Source organism: Xenopus laevis, chromosome 1S (assembly GCF_017654675.1).
Source record: "Xenopus laevis strain J_2021 chromosome 1S, Xenopus_laevis_v10.1, whole genome shotgun sequence".
NCBI classification, from domain to species: Eukaryota; Metazoa; Chordata; class Amphibia; order Anura; family Pipidae; genus Xenopus; species Xenopus laevis.
Genome location: NC_054372.1, coordinates 129,465,082 through 129,492,213, shown reverse-complemented (window position 1 = coordinate 129,492,213; position 27,132 = coordinate 129,465,082). Strand labels below are relative to the sequence as shown.

Genomic DNA, 27,132 nt, shown 5'->3' with positions numbered 1-27,132 from the left:
TGAACCACACCGCCAGGAACCCCCCCTAAACTTCACAGTTTCCTATATTTAGTAATAAAAACTAGAGTAAGGCAACAGGGTTGGCTGGCACCATCTCATTTACTCTTCTTGGTCATCACCAACCTGTAGCATGTGCAGTTGGAGCAGGCTCCAGAATGGCATTAACCAGGTTTTCATTTTCCATTAAACGGACTGTACATTAATATACACTATATTACTATAAATATTTACTTTCGTGGTATTGATGTATCTGCATAGTATATTAACACAGCTTATGTACTGAAATGTGACATCACTCTCTATTACTAGTCCTAACTTGTATGATTAATCTAGCCTCTCACCATTAGCGACAATCTCAGTGTGTAAAACCTAAGTATGGCTGCTGAGGTCTCAAACTTCAAGTACAGTGACTATAAAGTATTACATAATGAATGCAGGACACTGTATCTTGGATGCTGAAGATACAGTGGCCTTGTTGCAAACCATCTAAAATGTGACATCAATCATGTTTTTAAAAAAAAGCCATTAGGAGAGGGTATTGGAGAGAGGGGACAGCAGATAAGGAGTAGCAAGTCCAGCATTGATCCAAAAAACTGATGTTGGGGCATAAACAGCCTTTTCACATAAGGGTAAGGCCACACGAGGAGACTCGGGAGAGATTTTGTCGCCTGGCGACTAATCGCCTCGTCTTTTGAGCGACTATCTCCCCGAACTGCATCAGCGTTTTTCCCCATAGGCTACAATGCAAAGTCGCCTGCCCTAATGCAATGTGTTTTCAAGTTGCCTCAGTGAGGCAACTTTGGGCGACTATTGAAAACGCATAGCCACGTGTGCATTAGCGCAGGCGACTTTGCATTGTAACCTATGGGGAAAAACGTTGAGGCAGTTCGGGGAGATAGTCGCTCAAAAGACGAGGCGATTAGTCGCCAGTCGACAAAATCTCCCCGAATCTCCTCGTGTGGACTAGCCCTAAACTTCATCTAATTGCTGCATCTCTCAGTAAACACATCTGGCCTTTCTTGCAATACCTAATCCAGGTTGCAGGTTTGCTTTACAAGATTTATGATATTGTAATTGATTCTAATAGGAAGCGACTCAGTGATTAACTCTTGGGACCCATGGAATTCTGGAATACACTTCATCTCTAGTTACTCCAGAATGGGCCAACTGTAATCCCTCCAATGAATGAGACTGCAAAGCAATGAGATAATACAGAAAAAATGGAAGTCCGGTAACATGCCTATAGGAACATTGGGGCAAATTCACTAAGGTGCGAAGCGCCGAATGCTAGCGTTAATTCGCTAGCGTTTGGCATTTTCGCTACTGCGCAAATTCACTAACGAACGCTGGCGTAGTTTCGCTAGTGTTACTTCGCAACCTTACGCCAGGCGAATCTTCGCTAGCGACGAAACTACGCAAATTCACTAACTTGCGCAGTGTAGTGAACGCTACCTTTTACGCTAGACTTCCTTCGCCACCTCAGACCTGGCAAAGCGCAATAGAGTAGATAGGGATTGTTTAAAAAAAAGTCAAAATTTTTTCTAAGTCCCAAAAAACGCTGGCGTGTTTTCTACATGATGGCTGATAGGCTGAAAAAGATCGAAAATTTTTTGGGGCTCCCCTTCCTCCCCCCTACATTTCCTGACTCATGGCAACTTACCTAGACAGTGGGCACATGTTTAGGGCAAAATAAAATTTTTATTTGCAGATTTGAAGGTTTTCTAGGCATTTGTAGTGCAGATACGTGTTCCTCCATTGAAATTTGAATTTCGCGCCGTATGCAAATTAGCCTTCGCTAGCGCAACTTCGCTTTATATAGCGAAACAACGCTAGCGCAACTCCGCAACCTTACGCTACCCCTGTGCGCAACTTCGGATTTTAGTGAATTTGCGAAGCGCTGGCGAAACTACGCCTGGCGAAGTGCGGCGAAGTTGCGCCTGGCGCAACTTCGCATCTTAGTGAATTTGCCCCATTGAGTTGATGTCACAAAAGATTATTAGCTTTAACATGATAAAAGGCATTTTCCACATTTCATGGTATACAACGGTGAGGTCATCTTGTTGCACCTGTATCACCTAATAATACTGAATTAATATTGCAGATAGGCTCTGGATTATCTATGACTCTGTTCTGCATTAGTGCTTATCAGGCTTGTACAACTACTTCTGTGACTCCATGTACTTGGCTCAATTCGGTACTCTCCAAGCTGGCTATAAACTGGCGAGGACCAGGACGTCTAGGTGTGAATCGCTCTGTGATGGATACAGTCTGGAGGGGCCCAATGTTACTGTAAAAAAAGAAACAGAAGATTTAAACACAACCAGCAATAATATGCCTGCAATTCTACATATTCACTATTAAGATGCTCATTTGACACTCATTCTTTTTAAAGTAGAATACAGCAATAGTTTATCATCTGTGCTGTGTGCCTTCTCTATTTGTCAAGTCTAGATTCGCAAAGTCGACATAGTCTATATAAAGACTTAATTTCTTAGTCAGATCCTGTAATTCTGAGAGCATAAAATAGCAACCACGTGTTTTCATCAACTGCCTGTAGTCTCTGTAGCTCTATGTATCATTGTGGCTTATTAAATCTGGTGTGATGGGGAAGGAGGATCTAAACAAGCAGATTTTTGATGACTTCGACTTCTTGGACAAATATAATATCAAATTAATTTTAAGTTCTACACAGTTTAGTATAGGTACCGATATATATACTGTAAATGTGAATGTATATTGGTCATTTAGAGAGTTTGGTTACTGTTTTTTTTATTTAAATTTAACTATGTATTTATATCTATGGTGCATCTCAACTTTATGCAACGTTTAATATAACTAGGCCTTAGGTAAGAAGCAAAAATGTTGTAGACAGGGAATATTGCCATTAGAAAGATGAGTCTGGACCAAAATAATACCTTTGTTGTAAGTAAGTTCTAATAACCTTTTAAAATAAGTAGGCCTTAGGTGAAGAAACAGAAAGGTGAAAATGGAACAGTAAAAGTATTAAAATGCAATCCAGTTTTATTGATATATGAACATATATCAATATGAACATAGTGCACATACCCGTATTGTATAACCTTTGGCCTCTGCAGGCCCGGCCCTTCCACATGGAAAACAGCGTTGTGCAGAGTTGTATTCAGTGGGTTTGTGAATATAACTTCTGCCACTATTTGTTGGCCAACTCTAGCAGCTCCCCGAACCTGCAACACAATGGCAAACATTATCGCTTACATATTTCACAATACAACCCATCAAGTATATATATATATATATATATATATATATACACACACACACACACACAAGAGTAAAGAATAGTGGCCCTCACAAGATTTTAAGTATGCCCAAAAATATAGAATTTTTATTAAGCTCAACGTTTCGATCCCCCACAGGGATCTTCGTCAGGACTATACAAACAAAAAGCCAGACAACATATAGACCTACAGAATTTTAACTCATGTCGGTGAAATCGCGTGAAAAGTTGTTACTAGGCAACCGCTCGAGCTATCAGTCTGCCCGTGCAGGATAAAATAATAAAGTGCAGGGGTATAATGGGGAAAAACATAAAGTGCGGACTAAGAAAAGAAGTGAATAGTAAAGGAATAAGGTTTATAAGAACATAGTATCACCGTGCCATTGAAATACCACTCTGTTTTACCTATAAACCCATGTCCAATCAGGAGAAATGAAGGGACTTCTCTACCCAATCATAAGGCAGCATATCGGTGGGTGTGCGCATTGGCACAGCAGACTTCTGTATACCCGTCCATTGCCCATGACCCGTTACTTAGCAAACGGAACAGCAAATTGCGAGTGATGGCAGAGAGTGCCATAAATATATAAATATATATATTATATATATATAATACACAAAAGCCATGAATATCCTGTAAATTATATCCTTATAAACGGTGAGTAGTGATGTCATCAGTTATAAACGGTGAGTAGTGATGTCATTTCTGTCACATGACTCACTAAAATTTGTGTATTATAATAAATAAAGTACCCCCAGTTGTAAAATATGAGGATATTAGAAGTTACCTCGGAGTTCCATGACCTGTATAAAAACACTCGGCCTTCGGCCTCGTGTTTTTATATGGTCATGAAACTCCTCGGTAACTAATAATATCCTTATATTTTACAAGAGGGGGTACTTTATTCACTATATAATCTACAGTCTGGTCATTTCCCTATGGGACCAGACTGTAAATTATATCCTTATAAACGGCGCGTTCTTGCGTCAGAACGCACCGTTTATAAACTAGAGAGAGAGCACTTGCCGCTGCTGCTCTTTTCCTCCACTCTGCCCCCCTTCCTTTTAATTCCCTGGCTCAGCTCTAGCTTAACACTGTCGCGCTGCTCTCACTAACTCTCGGCTGCTTCACTCTCAGGTCCTGCCCCCTCCGTGTCTCTTTAGTCTACCTCCCCCCTCACATGATGGCTCAATGGGCTCCCTCATGTTTGCACAGTGACTCTCCGTCTCACTCTCAGTCCCCCTCCCTTCCACCCACCTTCTTAACATCCATTTTCATGCTCCTCCGTGTAACCTGTAACCGTGTCGGCTCCTTTAGCTCCCCTCACAATGCCATTTGTCTCCCTCACACAATCTCCGGTATTGCTCCGCCTCCACCCATCATTCTCCAGTCCTCTGACACTTCCCCTTCCTCACCCTCCCCTGCAACTGACGTCACCCAGGGCAGGATACAAGGCATATTGGGAAAAAAACATCGAATTCAAAAACAGGTACTTTCACACAAAAAAAAGTAACTACGGGGATAAAATTAAGTGGGGGGCTGGGGTGGGGAAAGGAAAACAGCATTAAAAGTGTAATTTTACAGCACATAGGGCAAAGCCATTAAAATACTACACATATATAGGAAGGAAGACACTGGACACAAAACTGTAGATTATAATACATAATGTACCCCCTACTTAAATTTATACAGATATTAGTAGTCACCTCGTAGTTATGTGACCTGTATAAAAGCACTCGGCCTGCGGCCTCGTGCTTTTATATATATATATGTTTGTGCCTCCCATGACAGATAATGTAGTGGAGGCTTACATTAAATTGGTACAAACGGATGTGGATGTTTTAAAACAAAAAATTAAGCGAAGACCATTGATGGGACAGAGGTCCAATTTAACGTACAAGGAGGGGCGATGTTTACAAGATCTTATTAATAATGACAATTTAATCATAAAACCAGCTGACAAGGGGGGTGCCCTGGTGGTAATGAATAAACAAAAATATATGGATGAAATTTATCTACAATTGGCAGATGGTAATGTGTACAAGAAAGTCGATTCGGATCCACTAGCATCCATACAACAGTGCATTGCAAATTGTGTGCTTGATGCAATGGAGGCTGGCATTGTGGATGACGATCTAAAAAAATTCCTGATTAAAGACAATCCTATTACGCCAATATTGTACACATTACCTAAAATTCACAAAAACTTGGAGAATCCACCAGGTCGCCCCATTGTCGCTGGTACTGATTCAGTCTTATCACCATTGGCTGTATTTCTAGATAAGATATTACAGCCTCTAGTGCAGAATACTAATTCTTTTGTGAAAGATACCACACATCTACTGAATATATTGGATCGGACCACATTAACCAACAATAATGTTCTATTAGTCAGTCTTGATGTGTCAAGCCTTTACACATCTATAAATCATGACACAGGAATATCAGCTGTGACTCATTTTTTAAATACCACTGAATATACTGAGGAACAAAAGTCTTTTTTAGTGGATTTATTGCAAATAGTGTTGCATCAAAATTATTTTCTATTTGGGGACAATTTCTACATACAACAGAGGGGTACCGCTATGGGTAGCAACGTAGCTCCCTCTTATGCAAATCTGTATATGGCCCACATTGAGGAGGAGGTAATATATAAAAATTCCCTATTTAGATCTCATTGTACGTTGTATCTGCGGTACATTGATGATCTTTTGCTGATCTGGGATGGTGACTTAGAGAGCCTAAATGCCTTTCATCATTTTCTTAATGGTATAGAAGAGACTTTAAAATTTACAATGGATTTTAATCCAACTTCCATCAATTTTTGGATGTAAAAGTGGTCAAGGATGGAAACATACTTAAAACTGAACTATATAGGAAGGTGACTGATAAAAACAATTTATTGCATTTTGCCAGTTTCCATCCTGATGCTTTAAAAAATTCTCTTCCTTACTCGCAATTTATGAGGGTGAAGCGAATTGTAAGTGATTCAAAGGACTGTGACTTTTATTTAAAAGAAATGGTGGATCGGTTTGGTGCTAGAGGCTACTCTAAACAGATTTTAAAGAACAATTTAGAGAAGGTGCACCAGCAAACCAGACAGGAATTGTTAATTGCCAATGTGCCAAAGCATAAGGATAATAACAGGATAGCCTTTGTAAGCCGGTATAATACGGCAAGTAAACAAATTGGGAACATCATACGTAAACATTGGCATCTGTTACAATCCTGTCTGACAGAAGTCCCAAGTTTTCAATTACCACCAATGTTGGCCTACAAAAGGGCAAGGAATTTGAAAGATCGTTTAGTCAAAGCTGATGTTGGCAGCCTAAAATCGCAGAAATGCTTATTTTTACAAAGGCCTAAATTTGGAACTTTTCCTTGTCTACATTGCTGTCAATGCAATTCAATAATTAAAGGGAATACTTTCAATCATCCCCATTCTGGTAAGCAGTATAAAATTAAACAGTACTACACATGTGAATCTACATATGTTGTTTATTTATTGAAATGCCCGTGCGGTTTGCTATATATAGGGGAAACAACCCAGAGGATTAGAGATCGTATCTCTAAACACAAATCCACTATTCGCACAGGACAAACTTCTCTACCTGTACCGGCACATTTTCGATCCGCAGGACATGCAATTAGTCAATTAAAATTTCAAATAATTGATTCTGTTCCAGTTCAGAGGAGAGGGGGCAATAGACTGCTAGCATTACAAAAATTAGAAATGCAGTGGATCCATAGGTTGGACACAGTGTGGCCGAGGGGCCTGAATAAAGACTATACCCCATCTATGTTTATTTATCAGTAGGTAGGCAGACTTTTTACCAGTGCTGGTTTTTTGAAATATCTACTATGTGTATACATATGTATTCTAACGAACAATTTTTGTCTTTTTAAGGTCCTTGAATGAACCTTCTGAGTGCGGGTACCATGATCTGCATAACCCAAGATTATTGGGGAGAAAAATGGGCTGAGTATGCAGTTAAAGTACCGTGATTGCGCCTCAGTTTATTCATTCATATTCTCCCTGATTGGGAATTACAAATTAATTTTTATACATATATGCACTTTAAGGTGATAATATTTTCATATGTAACTTTTTTACACTTGTGTCATAATGTTCATACTATTTTTTTGTTTTTGCTATTTATGGACTTTTTATGGATATTTTATTATATGGGTGCACAAAAAATTTCCAATCAAACATAATGGTCTGTGATTATTGCACTAATTATGTATGTAGGGTTTGAATTTTAACCTATCTCTGAGGATTCACTAAATTATTCACATGTGTCACTCCATTATTCAAATTTATCAATTAATTATGTATATTAGCATTGAATCTTAACCAATCCGTGAAGGATCACTACCATTGTTTCTCCACTCCTCCCTCTTTTTCTTTGGTATTTAACACAGTACTTTGAATGTAAGTTTAGGCTTGATAAAGGGCCCTGCGTGGCCCGAAACGTTGCCAAACTTTATGTCTGCCGTGAGCCAATAAAAACACTTTTCTTCACAAGACAAGTTTGATCGGTGTGCTACAGTTTTCTTTGGATGTTCGAGTTATTTGGACCTTGAGCAGGAGGTCCTGTGGACTGTTTAGCACCCGGCACCCGAGAGGGTAATTACGTTCAGGTGAGCACTCTAATTCTGTGTGGTCGTGCTTTTATATGGTCACATAACTCCTCGGTGACTAATAATATCTTTATAAATTACAGTAGGGGGTACATTATCCACTATATATACTATATACACTTTAGAAAAATGTATCTTGCTCCTGTGTTGTAATATAAGAGAACAGATTGATTCCCATTTGGCCATAAACTGCTATTGCCTGCAGACAGAGGCACTCTTAAGCTGGCCATTGACGCAAAGATCTGATCGTACGAATCTAGGATTCATACGATTTTCAGACTGTGTGTGGAAAGTCCCAACATTTTTCGTCTGGCTGAGATCGGTCGTTTGGTCGATCAGACAGGTTAAAAGATTTCTGTCGGCTGCCGATAATATCTCTGCATGTATTGCCGATCTTACGATAGGAATACTGTCACTAGCTTTGGTCGGACATAACTTTCGTACGATTGCTGTCAGGGACAGAACATCGGCTGATCTGTTTTTTTGTACTTTATTTGATCGGAATGGTTAGTGGCAGGTCAGGAGATGGGGAAGTCCGATCGTGCGATGATTTGTACGATCGGATCTTTGTGTCTATGGCCAGCTTTAGGCTATGGCCACACATTGATTTGAATTTGCCTGCGTTTACACACACAAAGTGGAGCTGAAGCTGAGGTCAGCCTGGAAATGTCTCCTTTTGCATATTTGGACTGACCTCAGCCTGTGTGTGTCCATTCAAAGGCTGATTGGATTCAAGTCAATAGAGCAGATCTGATTCTTTCAGGTAATCTATTGGTTCATGTATATTGCTAAAACAATGGCCACCTTGAAAGACACCTAATCAGGGTTCAGTCTTATAACAGCTGAGAAAGCTGATAAATCCTGTTGGAAAAAGGGCCACATTGAGCTGATGATGCATTCCACTCCCAAAGTTCTCTGTAGGCCCATTGATAACCACAAATTGTTGCCCAGATGCCAAAAAGATTAGATCAACTTGAACATGATGATTATGATTCACGGTTTGTGACTTTATATAAATCTCTTGCCCTTGCTTCCCTTTAACCACTGAAGCTATTTACTGCATTAGCTTGACAGAATTCAACAAACTATAACACCATAGTATTTTGATTTTAGATTATTGTCTCCACAAATTACCTTGATGACCAGATCTGGAGTCCTTGTTCTAAATGTGTGCTGTTTGGCAAGTTTCTGACCCGTCTCTTTTACTATTCCAGACACAGTGAGCATCATGGCGCCCTGACCCACTAAATGCTTACTGTACTCTGCGTAACTAATCAGCATCCCAACTGCCTTTCCTGTTGAAGAGATATAAATAGGTTATTTATGTACCAAGTAAAAAGTAGAGAGAAATGCACTGGCAATCACAGCGATGTTGACTTGCTTAAGAAAAGTAAAAATATTCCAGAGTGGTAGTTTTTCATGGTTTATGTTGTTTCAATCATTCAGCGTGCTGGGATGATGGAAATAAAATAAAGGACAAAACAACTAAAATGCAATGTAGCATGATACACTCCAAATTATCAATGAACACAGGGAAAGAATCATTGAAGTGATGATACAGCTGAATGTTCATGGGATATCAGGAAAGATGAGAAGGCCTCTCTTTAAATGTTAGAGTCTAAACTGATGCTATCCAGCAGCAAGTACAGTACAGGGCCTGTTATCCAGAATGCTGGGTTTTTCCAGATAACGGATCTTTCCCTAATTTGGATCGTCATACCTTAAATCTACTAAAAAATCATGAAAGCATTAAATAAACCCAATAGGCTGGTTTTGCTTCCAATAAGGATTGATAATATCTAGTGTGGATCACGTACAAGGTACTGGTTTATCATTACAGAGAAAAAGGAAATCATTTTCAAAAATTTGGATTATTTGATTACAATGGAGTATATGGGAGACGGCCTTTCCGTAATTTGGAGCATTCTGTATAACAGGTTTCCGGATAATGGATCCCTTACCTATATACACTGCGTACATAAACAGTGGGTATATTAATGGACTGTAACTAAAGACAAAAGCAGAGTTTTGGGGCAGGTATCATCTACTGGTCACCAATTTAAAAGCAGACATCTTATTGGTTACTATAGCTTATTGCACCTGGGCAAACTCAGTGCCTTTTATCACATATGTGAGTTACTGGTTAAACAGACATTTGTGATGCAGCATATGTTCCAACTTACAAATACAAGAAAAAATGTCATGTTGCCTATAAAGCAGGAGTGCCCATACTAATAATGTGAGGTCTACTTTTAGTGATGATGTCCCATTATGATTTACATCCATAAAAGCATTGTTAGCATTCTGTTCCATGGAAAATATTACTTAAACATTATATTAATTTATGAGAGAATGTATGTTGCTATATTTAACAAACCACTATTTCTTACATAACTATAAAATAATAAATATGTGAATGAAAAGCATGAAATAGCAGAGTGATTTAGACAAGCTGATTATTGACAGTGTCTTGAGCTCTACTGATCACCAGCTAAAGGTCTACTGGTAGATCCCAATCTACCTTTTGGGCACCCCTGCTATAAAGTCTATGACAGCGTGTATTGTATGTGTACTTCCTTTAGAATATACATAATAATTGTAATGTTTTGTTTTGTAAGGGTGAAATGTACCGGATATGATATATATATATAGAAATGTTTATTTACAGAAAGCACAAGATTAATCATTATGAAACATAGCTGTCTTGCTTGTCTTTTTCTTAAGCATCTCTGCAAAAGAATTTTCTTATTACATATCTAGAGGGAATAAAGCTGTAAATAGAAATATGTGTATTTATCACATTTATCTAGCCGCATATTCGGTGTGAGTTACTTTGGTCCTCTGTTAACAGAGCAATACCATATCTTGAACTCATTTTATTGCAATTTGTATTGTTTTTATTTTTTATATATCTTTCTCAGGAACCTTGAATCTGCCACCGCAGCTCCAAATATGACATTAAATAAGTGTCAATCAGGATCCCCATCTTCTGCTTTAGGAACCTGTGGCCCCCAGACTCTCACATGGGGGACATGTTCATGTTTAACACTGCTTGTGCAACTGGGCATGTCAGCCAGCACTCCTGTGCCCATGCACCATCAGTCCAAGGGTCCTGAAGGGTTTTATTAAACTCCCTGTAAGGTTATAGGATGACAAAATAATTACAAAGTAAATCTAACCTTCTCTTGGATTCAATAACACCTCTCTGGACTCATTTTTGAATGATTCTTTGCAAACTCCATTGTAGAACATGACACCAACGGCCATCGACAAAGACACACAGCGTCGACTGTTGCTGTTATTTTTCAGCGTTACCCGGACATTGATGTCACTTCCCCTGATAACACCATCCTGTGACTCAATAGTCATCGACACGTCACTTGTATCTACAGCATTCGCAGATGCATCTACAGCTGCCAGTGGTTTGTTTGAAATGCGCGCAGCAGTGTGGACTGAGTTACGCTCTTCTGCTGATCCTGGATTATGCAAAGGTAAAAACAGTATGACTATTGCAGTACAACGGATACTTGATACAAGACTTATTGTACTATAACACACACATCCTATGGCAAACACAATGTGACACAAGGTAAACCAAAACAGTGTCATCTTATATACTTTATTTACAGGTAGGATTTTGCAGTCAGTATTTTATATAAACATACTGATATGTTTATTCCACACAGGGAACATTACATGTAGCCAGAGATTTCTATTTATTATATACGTGGGCTGAGCTGTAATCGGCAGAGTCTAATAACACAGTGGCCTCCAATAGGCAAATCTAAAATGTAAAATGTAATATGGTTGGTACAACGCATTGTCAGCTTCATTGAGCAAATTAAATCTCATTAAAAAATGTCATTTTACTCAGCAGGAAAAACCATACAAAAAAGTTTCATCTTAAAATATCATTATAACGAGCGGGTCTGATTTTTGGTTTACCAAGCATTATAGCCATGTACTGTGCCACTGTTTTTTTCTAACTACGATACTATTTGTGCCCTTTTATTGATGCACTGACATTTTAACTCCTACTTTGCCATCTGTGACTTGTAGGGTGCAGCTTTGAGACACAATACATTATAGGTCTGTTTGTCTGTTAGGTCTGTTCACTGCAATAAATCTACTCATAATAATTTATGTTATCTGGTTCACTTAACTTACCTTCTGGGTACTTATACAGGTAAGTGATGTCCTCCCGTGCAAAAGAGCCAACTGCCTTGGTGCTGATGCAGTGGCCAACTGCTCTCTCCTCCACAAGAACCCGCTTAAATTGACCATTTGGCATTCGCTGGTAGCTGACCTTGTCGCTGTTTACCTTTGCACATAAATATATATTGATGAAACTACTTTTCAAAACCAGGCAAACAAGGTTCGAAGTGCAGACTAGCAGACAACTTGATAGAAATGATCAATAAAGGCATACTAAAGTGTAAACAACATGCACACCGACATACACAATAATTGAAAATATAAATCACACCGATTTAAAGTACCTCAGCAAAGATGAATGGTGCATCATATTTTATATTAGTCTGTCCATTTTTAATGGCAAGTACAGGACAAGGGCCACAGCAGTAAATACCTGATGAAAGGAATAACAGAATGAACATATTAAAAAACTGAAACTACATTGGGAAGGTAGAGGAGGAAATAAGGTAAAAGAGAATTTAGTGCGAGTAAATGAGAACAAATAAAGAGGTTGGGCTTCCTCACCATTGCTGGTCTCCTGAGGGGTAGCATCAATCGCCTGCCAACCACTATATCCTGCAGGTAGGTCTGGGCGTGTCATCCAGCAATCATTCCACACGTGGTAATTCCTGGGCAGAAACAGACATGAGAAAATTAAATAATGCCAAACAGAAATAATGCAAAGTGGATGTGTGCCTAAATGTACATTTGTTTGGCGTAAGAAAGAGCGTAAAAAACACATTTTGTGGGTAAGAGTCGGATTTTATTATAGCAGGGAGACAACTTGAGATTGAAATAATGCAATTTATACAGGATGCCTAACTAGTACAAGCTTGAATTGATTTTGACAGTCTATATGGCTGTGAGAGAAACTTTTGGTCAGAGAATTAAGTTGGCCATATATGGGCCGACAAAAGCTGCCGACAGACCAAGTCGGCAGTTTATTGACCAGTGTATGGAGGGCTTCCCCAACTGGGGAATAAACCATTGAAGCGAAGACCCCATCAACTTGCTGATGTAACCCTCAATCCAATTGGGAAAATTAAGTTATCAACATTTGTCAGATTTTCACCCAAATATCAATCAGGTAAGCACGTTGGAGGGCCCCATACAAGGGCAGATAAGATGCCGAATCAGCACCTTTAGATTAAAACAATTTTTTTTGGGTTTAGATCTCCTTTGACAAGCTGGATATTGTTTCAAAAGTCAGGACCTCAAGGGAAGATAATAGCAAGAGACAGATAGATACTGCTTTTAAAAGCAGTTCCATTTACAAATAACTTTAAAATGACTGGAAAGCTTTAATAAAATATATATATATATAATAAAAAGATGCTTAAAACTGAATTTTCTTATAGAAGGCATTTAATTATTTATTTGGAACCTATTTAGACTTTTGGTGCTGAAGCCGCTTACTAGAGACATACTGTACATAGAGACATACATACTACAAGTGTTTGGAGGTACAGGATTCAAACTTGGATTGAATTTCTCTCTGCAATTGTGTACAAAAAAATTGCAGTCTCACCAAACCGAGTCACCGTTCTTTTCTTCAATGGGCTTCATGTTCTCATCAAAATAAACATCAAATGTGAGGTTTCCATCAGTATCATGCGCAGATGCAAAATTGGTTATGGTTCGTCCAGGAATTCCAAGGCATCGTAGTACTGTAGTTGAAAACAAAAAGAGAGGGTTGTTGAAAGTAATTAGGACAGGGAGAGAACACAGAAAGACAATATACTTTTGAACTTAAACAAGAACATGTAGTTTCAGCAGGGCCTGTTTTGGACAGGGGCAAGAAATAATTTGTCATGTCACAATTTAGTGGGTCTGGCTTTAGTGGATCTGTAATATACTTACTTCCCTTTGTTTCATTCCTCTACAAAAAGGTAAAATTCAAGCTCCATCGTTTGCATATTTTTAATTAATACTATAAAGCATAGTTCTACCGTTCAAGACAAAAATATAAATTATAGATACAGTCCTTGGCCAAAACACAGCAATAGATTAAGCATTTTATTAGCCTGTGTATGGGCACTTAGGAAGGCTTTTTCAACCAATATCTGGCTGTTAATCAATATCTATCAGGCAGGTCTGGAAACCCAATTGGACAAGGACCACATTGGCACAGTAATGTGGTCCTCCTCTGTTGGGTCTTTGTGGGATGGCAGTGTCATCCACTCATTTGATAACCTCACGACATATGGGCAAATGTTGTGTAATCACATCATATCACCCACAGTCCAATAAATAACATTGTGTGTGGTGTATGAATATACATAGCTGAGCATACCAGTAAGCTCTGGTTAGAAAAATATAACACTAAGAATGTCTAAGAAGGAATACATTTCTAATTCTAATGACTGAATTTGATTATGAAGTTTTTGGTCAGTTCAGTTGACAATTACTGATTTGGTTGACTTACTACTTTTGTGACCTTGGCATACTAAGACATGCCATCTATTCATTCATAAATCATGAGGTTTATACCACTCTTATTACCTGTAGTTGTGACACCACCAAACACCCAGCACTGTCCATATTTAACTGGGTTTCCAGTCTGGTGAAATCGGAGTAAAATGTCTACACTTCCAACCCAGGCAACGGGATTCACTCCATCTGCATAAGATTCAGCCCAACTTCCTGCAATCACTCCATTGTCATCCATTGAATTTACCTGTGGAAGAGTAGGGAGATAAAAGGAAGGCAGGAAGGTGAATTGCTGGAGATTCTTGCTAGTGCAGAAGAACCCCCACCCCTCCTCAACTGCATACCCTCACCTCCTCTCAGTTAACCTATCATACAAATATTAGTTATAGTACTTTACAACAAAGTTTCTCACCATGGCAGATATGACTCGGGTGACACTTATGGGATCTCCTCGTGAACCAGGTCCTATACGACCACGGTCTAACAGATAGAAGCAGGCATCAAGGATTCCTTTATCAAACTGTAGGAAAGACATTTGGTCTTAGATTATATTATCCAGATAATCTAAATTCAAAACCCACTCTATGGTCAATCATTTGTTTATCCCCCCCCTTATCTAACATAGTTAGAATAACATTAAATATCATCACAAAGCTATAATGTATCATAAAGCACACATCCCCACAATTTTTGAGATTCTGAGAAATAAAGAAAAACACAAAAAATACAGCTGGTAAGGGACATTCTTGAAAAAAACAATATTCGTAAAAAGGATGTGACTGAAGAAAGGAAAGAGTATAGAAAGAGTCACTTATGCCTCAGTTTCAGACCTGTCCATAGTTCCAGGATCGTTCTCCAATCTGATGTTCAGTGCCATAATATATCCTGCCAATCTCATTAAGCACGTATTCACAACGCCATGCTTCATTATCCATAAAGACTGAATCCACTGTTAGAGGTAAAGATGCAAACCATAACCATTAAAAAAGAAATGGCGAAAATACTGCTAGAGTCAGAAACAGCAAGAAAAGTAAGGACACGAAAAAGAAACTGGAAAGTAGAGATGTAGCATTTAGGCATCAGAGAATGTTTTGGAAGTGGTGATTAAGATAATGCCAAACTTACTTCGGCACCAGGCATTGAAGAGGATATAGACCCTGAGATTGGTGTTTGCTCCTCCACCGCTGTTAGTCTTCACATTCATTTGGTATAGTCCCACTGGAGCCTGAGCTGATGTGTTCAACCATACAAATGCTTTGGAACCACTGACCTCAGCGACTTGACATCCCCAACCACTTTGCTCAAATTCATTAACTTGTGAAAGGGTGACTGGCTGAGCATTTGCTGAAAGAGAACCAGTGAGATGTATTAATAGTCACAGCATAAGAGAATGGAGTTGGAGTAAGAGTGTAAGAGTAACACAAAACTAACTCAAGATAAAGCAACATACAACTAACTCAAGATAAAGCAACATAACCACAAAGAATTGCTCCATACATAACCACTAGTGCTGTTAGAACATGGCAGCCTTCCATGAAATCAAAGACTGACAAATGATTTGGAATAGGAAGCACACAAAGGACAGGGAAATGTTGCTAAATCTGATTCTTGTTTAGAGAGATACAGTGTGGTCATGGAAACGACAGTATTAGAAAACTGCAATAAGGCTACTCTTGAAAGTGTTGCTGATGATTATTTTGATCTAAATAGAGTAGACCTTTCATATACATGAGAACTTTTGCAATTTACCTTTATTTTCTGAGATATTTGCATTCTTAGCAGGTGCACACACAGTTAGGGTCCCTGACACTCTCAGCCAAAGAGAGCTGTTGAGCCAAGCCTTCCTACCAGTTTAAAGCTGTCTAAAACTGCTAACATCTCAGAAACCATTATAAATAGAAAATTATGCAAACTGCAAAAGTATTCAGAAATCTACATGAATTAAAGAAGCCAACTGTCCAAAAACTCTACTTGCCCTTGACATATCAACTTTTATATAGAGACAGCACAGGATCTAAAGGGACAAAGGAGCAATGTTGCCAGTGTCCTTGTATAGTCAAGGAGAGTCCATGGGTAGAATGATTTGTGGATCCTTTGTTTCAAATTATACGAATAAAGAACAATTTCAAACTAAGAAATATCTAGAGATACACATACATTATTAAAACCACCTTACTTAAGTAAATACATAAAAAGGGAGTTTCCTTTAACAGCTTACAAAAATAACCCAATTAATGGCAATTACTGTTTTATAAAGCAATGCTTCTTGGACATCAGTACTGGCAAGGTAAATTTTAGTGCTGGTGGGGCCCTCCTTTACCACACAGACAGTCCTATGGCAACCAGTTCCATACACAGTAATACGAGTAGTAGTAGTACTTTGTATTCTTACCCATTTGCAGCACAACACAGATCTGATCACTCTTGGGGATGAATGCTCTCTGGAAAGTAACACAAATTTTGAAGGGCTGACCTCTACGCACAATCAGCTCATCATATTCAAATTCATCAGTATGGTGAGCTCTACGTGTTTCTCCTCCACGTTGCTTCAACAAATCCACACTTTGAACCTGCAGTGCTCCCCCTGAAATTCAGTGAATAGGTTAAGAGATCTACTGGAGGCCCTAGGACTTATTCAGTGGGTGGGAGAAAATGTTACAGAGACTGATAGGTGAGCAAGATAAAATTGATTAATAAAGAAAAAAGAGGAGTTGGTGGGATGGAAAGAGAATATTAGAAGACTGTGTGAAGATATATTCTGTAATTAGAAGACAAGTACTAAAAACAGCAAGGTAACACATCAGAATAACAAGACTGAAGAGACTAGACAGGGCGGATAGTTTTCTCTTACTGTCTCACCTATAGATGGGGAAGGTGTAGGTGAAGGTGATGCAGGTGAAGGTGATGCAGGTGAAGGTGATGCAGGTGAAGGTGATGCAGGTGAAGGTGATGCAGGTGAAGGTCTAGATGAAGGAGAAGCAGGAATGTCTATGTCCCTCCCTCCATCAGGTCTCACTACTGGTCTCATAGGATTGTCTGGCTCATATTCGCTTCTGTCTCCGCAGCAACATGAGCAAAGGTTCTCCCAGAAAGACTTTTTCCTCTCCTCGCGCAGAGCCATATTTCATGTGGCAGTAAGTGCAAAGCAAACAGCTCTGTGTAATCAGAAGGAAGAAGGGGTTAAACATCTGAATTAACACATCAACAGAACTAAATTCTTAAAGAGAAGCAGGAAAAGTAATAGCCCTGTGAGAGACAGATGTTATTGGCTGGGAGTTATTTTAGCAGATGAGTGATGTTAATTTACTATGGCTGTTTAGCCCGATGCTGGTTCTATAATTTGGAGCATTTGTACTCATAATATTGTCTTATTGTGATGATATAAACATTGACAGGATAATATAAAGAGCAAAAAAATCATCCGAGGAAGGCTCTCAGATTGAGCCTCTCTTATGTGACAGTAAAAGCTCTCTCACTGCACTCTCTTGACTGAGCAGTGTTCATCTAGAGCAGTGATCCCCAACCTGTAGCTCATGAGCAACATGTTGCTCACCAACCCCTTGGATGTTGCTCTCTGTGGTCTCAAAGCAGGTGCTTATTTTTAAATTCCAGGCTTGGAGGCAAGTTTTGGCCACATAAAAACCAGGCCAAACAGAGTCTCCTGTAGGCTGCCAGTCCACATTGGGGCTACCAAATTGACTTATCACAGCCCTTATTTGGCACCCCATGAACTTTAAGGGGTTATTTATCAAAGTCTGAATTTATCTCAATATTTTCGGAAAAAAACTCTAACCAAATCCGCACGGGTTTGTTTCCCTTATCTATTAATACACTTTCCCGAAAATTTTGTTTGCGGGCAAAAAAAAAAACAAAAAAAAGGGAAAAATACGAATCATACGTATTTTTCATATTTTCCACCCAAAACCTCAGATTTTTTCAGATTTTTGCCCAAAAACCCTGAAATCTTCGGGTTATTGCACGAAACCCTGTGCAGATCAAAAAATCTTTTGGACTTATCCCATTAACTAATAGTATATGCAACCTCGGCAGGTCTAAGATGCCGGATTTTCGGATTCAGACTTTTTCCATCCTCTGGGTATAATAAATCCCGAAAAATGTATGGGTTTTTTCCACTAAAAATTTGAATTTTATTCTAAAAAAACACAAATTTTTGGGGTTTTTGGCATTTGGAGTAAATTTTCCCCTAACTGTAACAGGAAGAAGTATGGAAGCAAAAGATAGAACTCTGCCTGTTAATTGGCTCATGTGACCAAGTAAGGTTGGTTTGGTATGTTTGTGTGCACCGTGAATCATACGATCCCAGGGGGCGGCCCTTATTTTTTAAAATGGCAGTTTTCTATTTATGATTACCCAATAGCACATACTACTAAAAAAAGTATATTATTATGAAAATGGTTTATTTACATGAAGCAGAGTTTTACATATGAGCTGTTTTTTGCAATATATTTTTTTATAGAAACCTACATTGTTTGAGGGGTATAGTTTTCCTTTAACACAGAAAACCAAAATAAGAATTGAAAGTGAAGAGGAAGTTAACGTCCAACAAACCATCCCTCTTCTATCTCCCTCTTTTTTTTCTACTACTTTTATTTCAAATATCTGCTAACTTTCCATAGAGTTCATCAAAATTACTGCCTGGTTGATAGATTTGTTGGGGCTCATTTCCTAACACAGAGCAGATTTACACCTGTGGGCCAAAACATAACAACTCATCACATATGAACATTCATTATTTTGCCTACAATATACTGATCAAAGATAATTGCTATATATGGGTTACTGCATTAGTGCAACATTGTGTAGCATTCACACACAGTAGGGCCAATATCATCAGGAGCCAATTAACATGTCAATTAACATGTCATGGAGTGTAGAAGGAAACTGCAGTACCCAAAGGAAACCCATACAAACAAAATGAAACCCACTGACTCTGGGAACCAAACAACAGTAAAATGTGTGGATTTTATAATGGACAAGTTTCTGAATTTGAATATAAATTGCATTTTGCAAGTGCAAATGTTTTTTACATTTTTTAGAAAAGCCTCATGTAAGTATTTTTTCACATTTCCTCTGTGTACAAAATTTTTAAATGAAATTGCAAATGTTTCTTTGTTTCTCAAACACCATAGCCTATAGCAAAAATTCTTTCCAAAGTTTGGCAAAATTCTTTCACCATATGGATTTGGAAAAATTCACCAAATATTCTAATGCCTGGATGAAATTTTTGTCTCATGATATCTGTACATTTTTTAAAGAAAAGTCTGGGAAAAATTAGCCAGTACGGGGAGAACAATATTTTTCAAACGTTTTCACACAGCAAAAAACGAATTCTTGTAAATACGGAATGGTGAATACAGAATGAGGCAAAGAAAAAACAGTAAACAATTTTAAAAACATTCTCAAAACGAAACCTTTCTGCATTATGAGTAAAAAATGATTGCATCAAAAATTGCAGTTGCGTTTATAAATGGCCCTTACAACCTTATAGATTTAAACAATATACAATTAAGAAAAGCAAGCACAAATTAAAAACCTTAAATCACTGAAAACACACCTGCCATGCATTTCCAGCAGTCTTGGGCGTAGCACTGGGAGCTCCCAAGACAAGTGCCATCCACACCTGCTGCTCCGCTCAACTCAAAACACTCACGCACAGTCTTGCCCACATCAGCCCTGTTTACAGGTGCCGAATTGTGTGCGGAATCTGGATTCACATAGGCCGAAACTAGTGGAAGGCAAGCAGTGGTATAACTAGATGTTACTGGGCCCCACAGCAAATTCAATTTAGGGCCCGAAATATTCATGTTTGACTATTCAACCAAGATATATTAAATTTGCTTATTAATTATAGCCTCAATGGGCCCTTCCACTCCTAGCCCCTCCTTCAACTGGAAGGCCTGCTTCCTCTGTAGTTATGGCCCTGAAGGCTAGCAAAAGAGATACATGCCTACATGCCCAGGGCCCCCCCCCCATTGCAACCAAAGTACATGTCTCTCCTGCCTATCCCTAGTTCTGGCCCTGACTTCCAGATGTAGTGTATTGTGTTCAAACAGTGGTGAATTACCATTAGACTACCAACTGTGTATAAACATATAATATCTGGCAGGCACAGACTGGAGCATTGGGGCCCACTGGGGCTGTGGCACGAAATGCCCTTCCCGACTTCAGATTTAGGACCCAAACCCCACCCCCAGCCTGACGCTTTAGGACCCAAACCCCACCCCCAGCCTGACGCACCATTGCACATCACACTTTAAGGGGTAGTTGATCGGAGGAGCAGACTATTTCCAAGTTTCCTTCCAGCCCAATCTCAACCCTGATATCTGCACTGACAGGCATGTTGTTGGAATAGAAAAGTATACATTTTTATGCCGAAATCTACTCCATGTGTCTGTACACAGACCAATGCAGTGCCTATCAGTACAGATACAGGAAGGCCAGGTGGGAGTGAATGAGTGTATAAATGACGGCAGATAAAGATCCTTGTGTTGCAGTAGGCTTAGGGTGGGCCAGGGCTCATAGTTTGAAATGAAGTAAAGTCACAGTGAAAGGGAGCAGAGTTAGGATGGAACAGGAGTGGAGCTGAAGTGGCATACCTGTGAACTCTCCCAATTTCCCTGACAGTTACCCAGTACTATGGACTCCCCCATTTTTTTCAATTTAATGTGCTCATGCATAGTGTACATTTAGTGATATGAAAAAGGCCTCTGCACATGTTTCTGACATAATTCAGGACTCCCAATAGGCTACACTAACAAATGCTAGCTCTGCTCTGGGGTAGGTTGGTGGAAAACCTGTGTGGATCAGGAAAGAGGACTGGCCACCACCCAGGGCTGGAAATAGAGGTTAATGTGCCCCTGTGTACAAAATTTTATTTCGGTACCTGTGCAGAAATTTTTGAACTATTTTCTTTTCAAAAGCAAGCACTAGGACATGTTCACCTTCAGTAAACTTAGTGCTCACTTATCAAACTTGTGTCTTGAGCATTTGCATTACTTTCACGAATAAATATCTGCTCCTGTGGTCACTCGCTGTGGGACAGGGTACAAAGTGCAAAACATATGGCAGCTTGCTTCTGTTTGAGGAACCTGTGCATGTTACTCAAATCAAATACAAATATCATACAGTTATACAGGTATGGGACCTGTTATCCAGAATGCTCGGGACCTGGGGGTTTCCGGATAACGGATCTTTCTGTAATTTGGGTCTTCATGCCTTAAGTCTACTAGAAATTCATTTAAACCTTAAATAAACCCAATAGGCTGATTTTGCTTAAGGATTAATTATATCTTAGTTGGGATCAAGTACAAGCTACTGTTTTATTATTACAGAGTAAAAGGAAATCATTTTTAAAAATTTGGATTATTTGGATAAAATGGAGTCTATGGGAGACAGCCATTCCGTAATTCGGAGCTTTCTGGATATCAGGTTTCCAGAAAAGGGATCCTATACCTGTACTTTAATCAGCAAGGCTGTGTGACATACACCAAATACATAATTGTTTGTAAGCGGACACATATAAGCATGAATTTAAAGGGAAGAAACCCTTTAATGAGAAATGACTGTACCATGTCTAAGCTATGATTAAACGTTTGGCTGTTGGCATCTGTATGCTGCATACCGGCACCACAGCCTGGCTTGCACAGATTGCCCAGTCCCACAGCAGTGTATTTATATACAAACCAGCATTGTGGGGAGCGACTGAGTTACCACAGAAGGATAGAAATAGCTACCTTTCAGCACTTCAAAAGATGCCAGTAGGATGCTGGGAGGAGTGTGTCTAAAACATGTGGAATACTGAAGGTTGCCTATTCCTGTATCAGGTGCTGGATTCCTTATTGTTCCTTTATATTAAAGTTTAGGATGTGATACAGGGGGGTAACTTTAGAGGTGAACAAGCCTGTGCATCTGGTTTAATCTGTGTTCATATGCCCCAATATGGGTACAGCTTGCACGTCGTATGCTCTACAAGCATTTTTCACACTTTTCTTTAGAAAGGAGACGAGTAAATGTTACTTTCAAATACAATAAATGATATTTACTTTCAGGGTGACCCTACTTCTGAATAAGGCTAGGAAAAGGATATAAATCTGCTTACAAATATATATATATACATACCTAGTTTCTAGGGTCAGTCCCTTCTTTTGACTCCCAAAGGAAACTCAACTTCCCCACAGTTTGCCATAGTGAAATTCTGCTTCTTTTTCTACATTTCACAAGGATGAACTCTCACTTTCCCCCATTGATAACCATGCCCTTTTTGTCCTTGGAAATGCTGCTGTTTTTTTTAGAAACCAGCCAACAGCACAGAAGATCTTCACCTCTAACACTACACCTCAACACTAACACCTCAATCTACAATTATTGTAAATAAAAAAGGCACCCTTTATTCATAATAGTATTGCTACAGTCATGACCACCTTGACCCTCTCCACTACGTTCTCATAGGGCACGAAGCCCCCATCAAAAATTGACCCTAGAAATCATTTTCAACAGCTTACAAATATGTAACAGCTGTATATATATATATATATATATATATATATATATGGGACCCATTATCCAGAAAGCTCCAAATTATGGGAAGTAATGCAGCTTGCAATGGCTATATGAGCTTTTCTAACTGCAATAAAAATTGTGACATATTCTGTTTACCATGGCATGTTATAATTGAATCATTTACTTATAAAACACAGAAAGGTCCTAAGTAGCTTAATTTGACAAGTAATACTTAACTGACTACATTTAAATCAGCAACCGAGAAAACAAAACAAGTCATTTTCTAAATCCACCAAGAACCGTTGCAAACAAATAAGGTTCCTCCCAATCGCTTTATCCTTCTATCTGACAGTCGCAGGTTCTTTTCCAGCAGTCACATAACATATGCTAAGGTATTTATGTCATGCACATCAGCAAGCGGAAACTTTTAAAGATGGACTTTTTATAGACAACCCGTATTATCAAGGATCCTCTAATAAGGAACAATATAAGTATGAACCTTTAAAACTGGCCATAGACGCAACGATCCGATCGTACGAATCGTGGTTTGGTACGATTTTCGGACGGTGTGTGGAGAGTCCCGACTTTTTCGTCCGTTGGAGATCGGTCGTTTGGTCGATCGGGCAGGTTAGAAAATTTCTGTTGGCTGACGATAATATCTCTGCGTGTATTGCCGATCGTACGATTTTCAGTGGAAGACTGTCACTAGCTTTTGTCGGACTTAACTTTCGTACGATTGCTGTCAGGGGCAGAACATCGGCTGATCTGTTCTTTTACTACTTTATTTGATCGAAATGGTAAGACTTTGATCTGAATGGTTAGTGGAGGGTCGGGAGATGGGAAAGTCCTATCGTACGTTGATTCGTACGATCGGATCTTTGCGTCTATGCTTTACAATAAACGGGTCTGTACACTGGACCGTCAAATTATATATAAAATAAAACTACCACAAACAAAAGGTAAAGATTAAAAGACAGACTGCCAACAGCTGGAGCAAGTGATGTCTATCGCAAACCCTTCCTCTGATCCTTATGTAGAACTGTAGTTACAGGAATATATTACTTTGGGAAAAAAACAACATCTTTCTCACTTGGACACGCACTGCATCCATTAAGACTGCTGGGAGCTTTTGAGAGTTTAAGTTTTGGAAGTTGTAGTCTGCATTGTCTAGGACCCTCTTTTCTCTAGCCTTGGTCCAGCTGAGGGATACAGAGGCTTTAGTATAACTAGAATGAATGACCAACAAGTAGAACATCCATAATATCAGAAATAAGGAAAAGGGTAGCACAGACTTTACTTGTATATTTTTTTTTCAATAACCCCAAGTGCTTGGCAAAGGACGGACAAAATTAAGAATGGAAAACTACCCAGGCAGCAGTCCTAGTGTAGCAGCTGTATCACTCCGCTGAGATGGAGGAGACCCATGTTCCCTCTGAAATAAACGTGGCACTGACCTTTGTGTGCAGCTGCTGTGGTGGCGATAATGACAGCTCCTTGATGCTTGTGTGTGTTTGTCAGCTCTGTGCTATGAGGGGTGGCTTTAAATCCCGGGGTGGTTCTGATCTGTCATCCCCACCCAGCAAGGCGGCCCCATCCCGTTCTCCCCTATCCAACAGGGAGAGGAATGCATGAAATGTGGGACATGTAACCGTGTCAGTGTGCATCATAGTTCTACTACAGGGTCCTCTGTTTGCTAACACACGTCATGAGGGTGACTATCACACCTGCTAGCCCGTTACTCACAGGGTACCTCACGCTATGCATGATTAGTTTATAACTTGATATAAGTGCACTATAAGTCGACTTGTCTGCTGAGCCACACGATGGAAACAACTGCAATAATTTCTCTGTGGAGTGATACCTGTCTGTATTGTGCTGCTATTTGCACAAGCTTCAAGCTCTTTATCCGTGCATCTTGTTGTATGGAGGCTGCCAGGAGAATAGATACACAAACATACACACGCACACAGCACATTCTCCCGCCATTCTTTCATCCCGCTGCAGTTTGTCTTGTCAATATAATACACTTGACTTTGAACAAAACAAAAAGAAAACTTCACTGCAATGATGAGCCAGCTACAGGCTATAAACGATGGCGGCTACATTTGTATTTGGAACTAGGATAGGTAGTAGTCTGTTAACTGTAGTATGTTATTGAACAGCTAGTTCTAAGCAGCTTTTCAACTGGTGTCATTCAGGGCTGGACTGGGGGTAAAAAGCAGCACGGGCAAAAAATCTAAGCAGCCCATATGTAAACATGTGATGATCTTGTACACATCCACTCATATGTTGGGGTAAAAAAAGCTATTAATCCCTCACATAGGCCCCACATAGCTTGTTCCCGTAGTGCTTAATGCTCACCCTCCATCCTGGCTGTTGCTCCTGCTTCAGGCTTGGCTTGTGTCCTGGGTGAAGGGGACAGTCCCTGTTAGGATCACCCGGAAAGAGGGCCTTTCTGTGCAGTCAGTAAAAGCCTGAGCTAAGCAACATCGGTTACCCCCACCTCCAAGCGGCATGTGCATAGAGTGCCAGGAGCCATGAGGAACAATGTGACGGGGTAGGCAGGAGGCAACAGGGTACAAGTCCCCAGCAGGAGTGGGGCCAGGCAGCACACAGTGTGGTACATTATATATATATAATGAGTGAAGCCAAATGTGCTCCATTCTGACTTTTGGAAACCAAGAAGCTAGACACACTGCCAGCTCTGGAAGAAAGGTGGGATAGGGTTAAGTGAAAATCTTTTAATATATTCAATATAAAGATACAGTGAACACAGTATAGTACATTAAATAAATAACGGTTAACGTGGAATTTAGAAAATTGTGTCTCCATACATAAGAAAACATATTAAAATGACAAAAGGTGGAATTAATTTTTTTTTTTAAATAGAACAGATTCTCTGTTAAGAGTGGGGCCAGGCAGCACGCAGTGGGGTACATTATATATAATAAGGGAAGTTTTCTTGCGCACTGTTTGTATCCTGGGCTGAGCTAGAAGATTATAGGTGTCGTGCGAGCCACTAGCAGGGCACCGAACCGGCCTGGGCACTGAGCAGTGGTGTAAAGAAGCCACCTGGTGACTCTCCAATGCCGAGGTGGTCCCGGGCCCTTCAGGACTGGGCTGCCCCCCCCCACAGGACTGGACTGCCCCCCCCTTCAGGACAGGCCTGGGCTGCCCCGCTTCTGGAGCCCCCCCCCCTGCAGGGGCCTTAATTACTTCACTGAGTACTCCATGCTGAGCTGGGACACTCACACAGCAGCAGCAGCAGCAGCGTGAGAGCCGAGGAGAGGAGTGGGAGGGGCAGAGCCAGGAACGGAGATAGGACGGAGGAGCGGTCCTAGAGCCCGCCGGATGCACTCAAAAAACTTCAGAGGTAATCAGCACTGTGTTTCAGCTGAGAAGCGGCCCATTTAAACAAAATATCGAGCGGCCAATATCGAGCGGCCCCTCGGGCAAATGCCCGAAGACACAGATTGTCAGTCCGGGCCTGGTGTCATTTTTTAAATAGTCTTTGAAATATTTGCCTTCTTATTCTGACTTTTTCCAGCTTTCAAACAGGGGTCACTGACCCCATCTAAAAAACAAATGCTCTGTAAGGCTACATATTTTTTTTATTGTTGATTTTTCTATTCAGGGCCTCTCCCATTTATATTCCAGTCTCAAATTCATATCAACGAGTGGTTGCTATGGTAATTTGGTCCCTTGCAGACAGAAATCGTAAACTGGAGAGCTGCTAATAAATAATCCAAAGATAAATAACCCAACAGCTACAAATAATAAAAAAAATGAAAACCAATTGCAAATTTTCTCAGAATATCACTCTTATCAAACAAAAGGTGAACAACCCCTTTAATTAATGTAAACTGCTCAAGTGGGGGCACCCTACAATATGCAGGCCACCCTACCAGCAAAAGAATTAACGACTGACAATTTCAACCCCCTCGACCCACACGTCATTCACCCTGTAAACCCCTCAGTCATGATCTGACCTCTGCAATAAATGACCCAAATCACTCAGGAAACTTTCAAAAAAAACAACACCTTATTCATATTTTAAGATTTTTATTGTGTTTTACTTAAATAAGGA

At 39.7% G+C, this 27,132-nt stretch overlaps 1 protein-coding gene across 2 annotated transcripts; it reads right to left on the bottom strand.

Annotated features, from left to right (window-relative positions):
* Positions 1-1,886: 1,886 nt before the first annotated feature.
* tgm1.S (transglutaminase 1 S homeolog) lies at positions 1,887-24,602 on the bottom strand. Of its 2 annotated transcripts, none has more exons than XM_018241643.2 (15): positions 24,500-24,602; positions 17,385-17,680; positions 16,918-17,109; positions 15,651-15,869; positions 15,356-15,474; positions 14,938-15,045; positions 14,598-14,772; positions 13,624-13,762; positions 12,621-12,724; positions 12,401-12,489; positions 12,069-12,222; positions 11,081-11,377; positions 9,036-9,196; positions 3,067-3,203; positions 1,887-2,287 (listed from the first exon to the last, which is right to left on the bottom strand). In XM_018241643.2, exons 2-15 carry the CDS (start codon positions 17,644-17,646, stop codon positions 2,146-2,148), a joined length of 2,298 nt encoding a protein of 765 aa, XP_018097132.1. In that variant the 5' UTR covers positions 17,647-17,680; positions 24,500-24,602; the 3' UTR covers positions 1,887-2,145. The 2 variants fall into 2 exon arrangements, with proteins under 2 accessions (XP_018097132.1, XP_041436106.1); XM_041580172.1 differs by lacking the exon at positions 24,500-24,602 and adding an exon at positions 24,413-24,436.
* Positions 24,603-27,132: the final 2,530 nt, after the last annotated feature.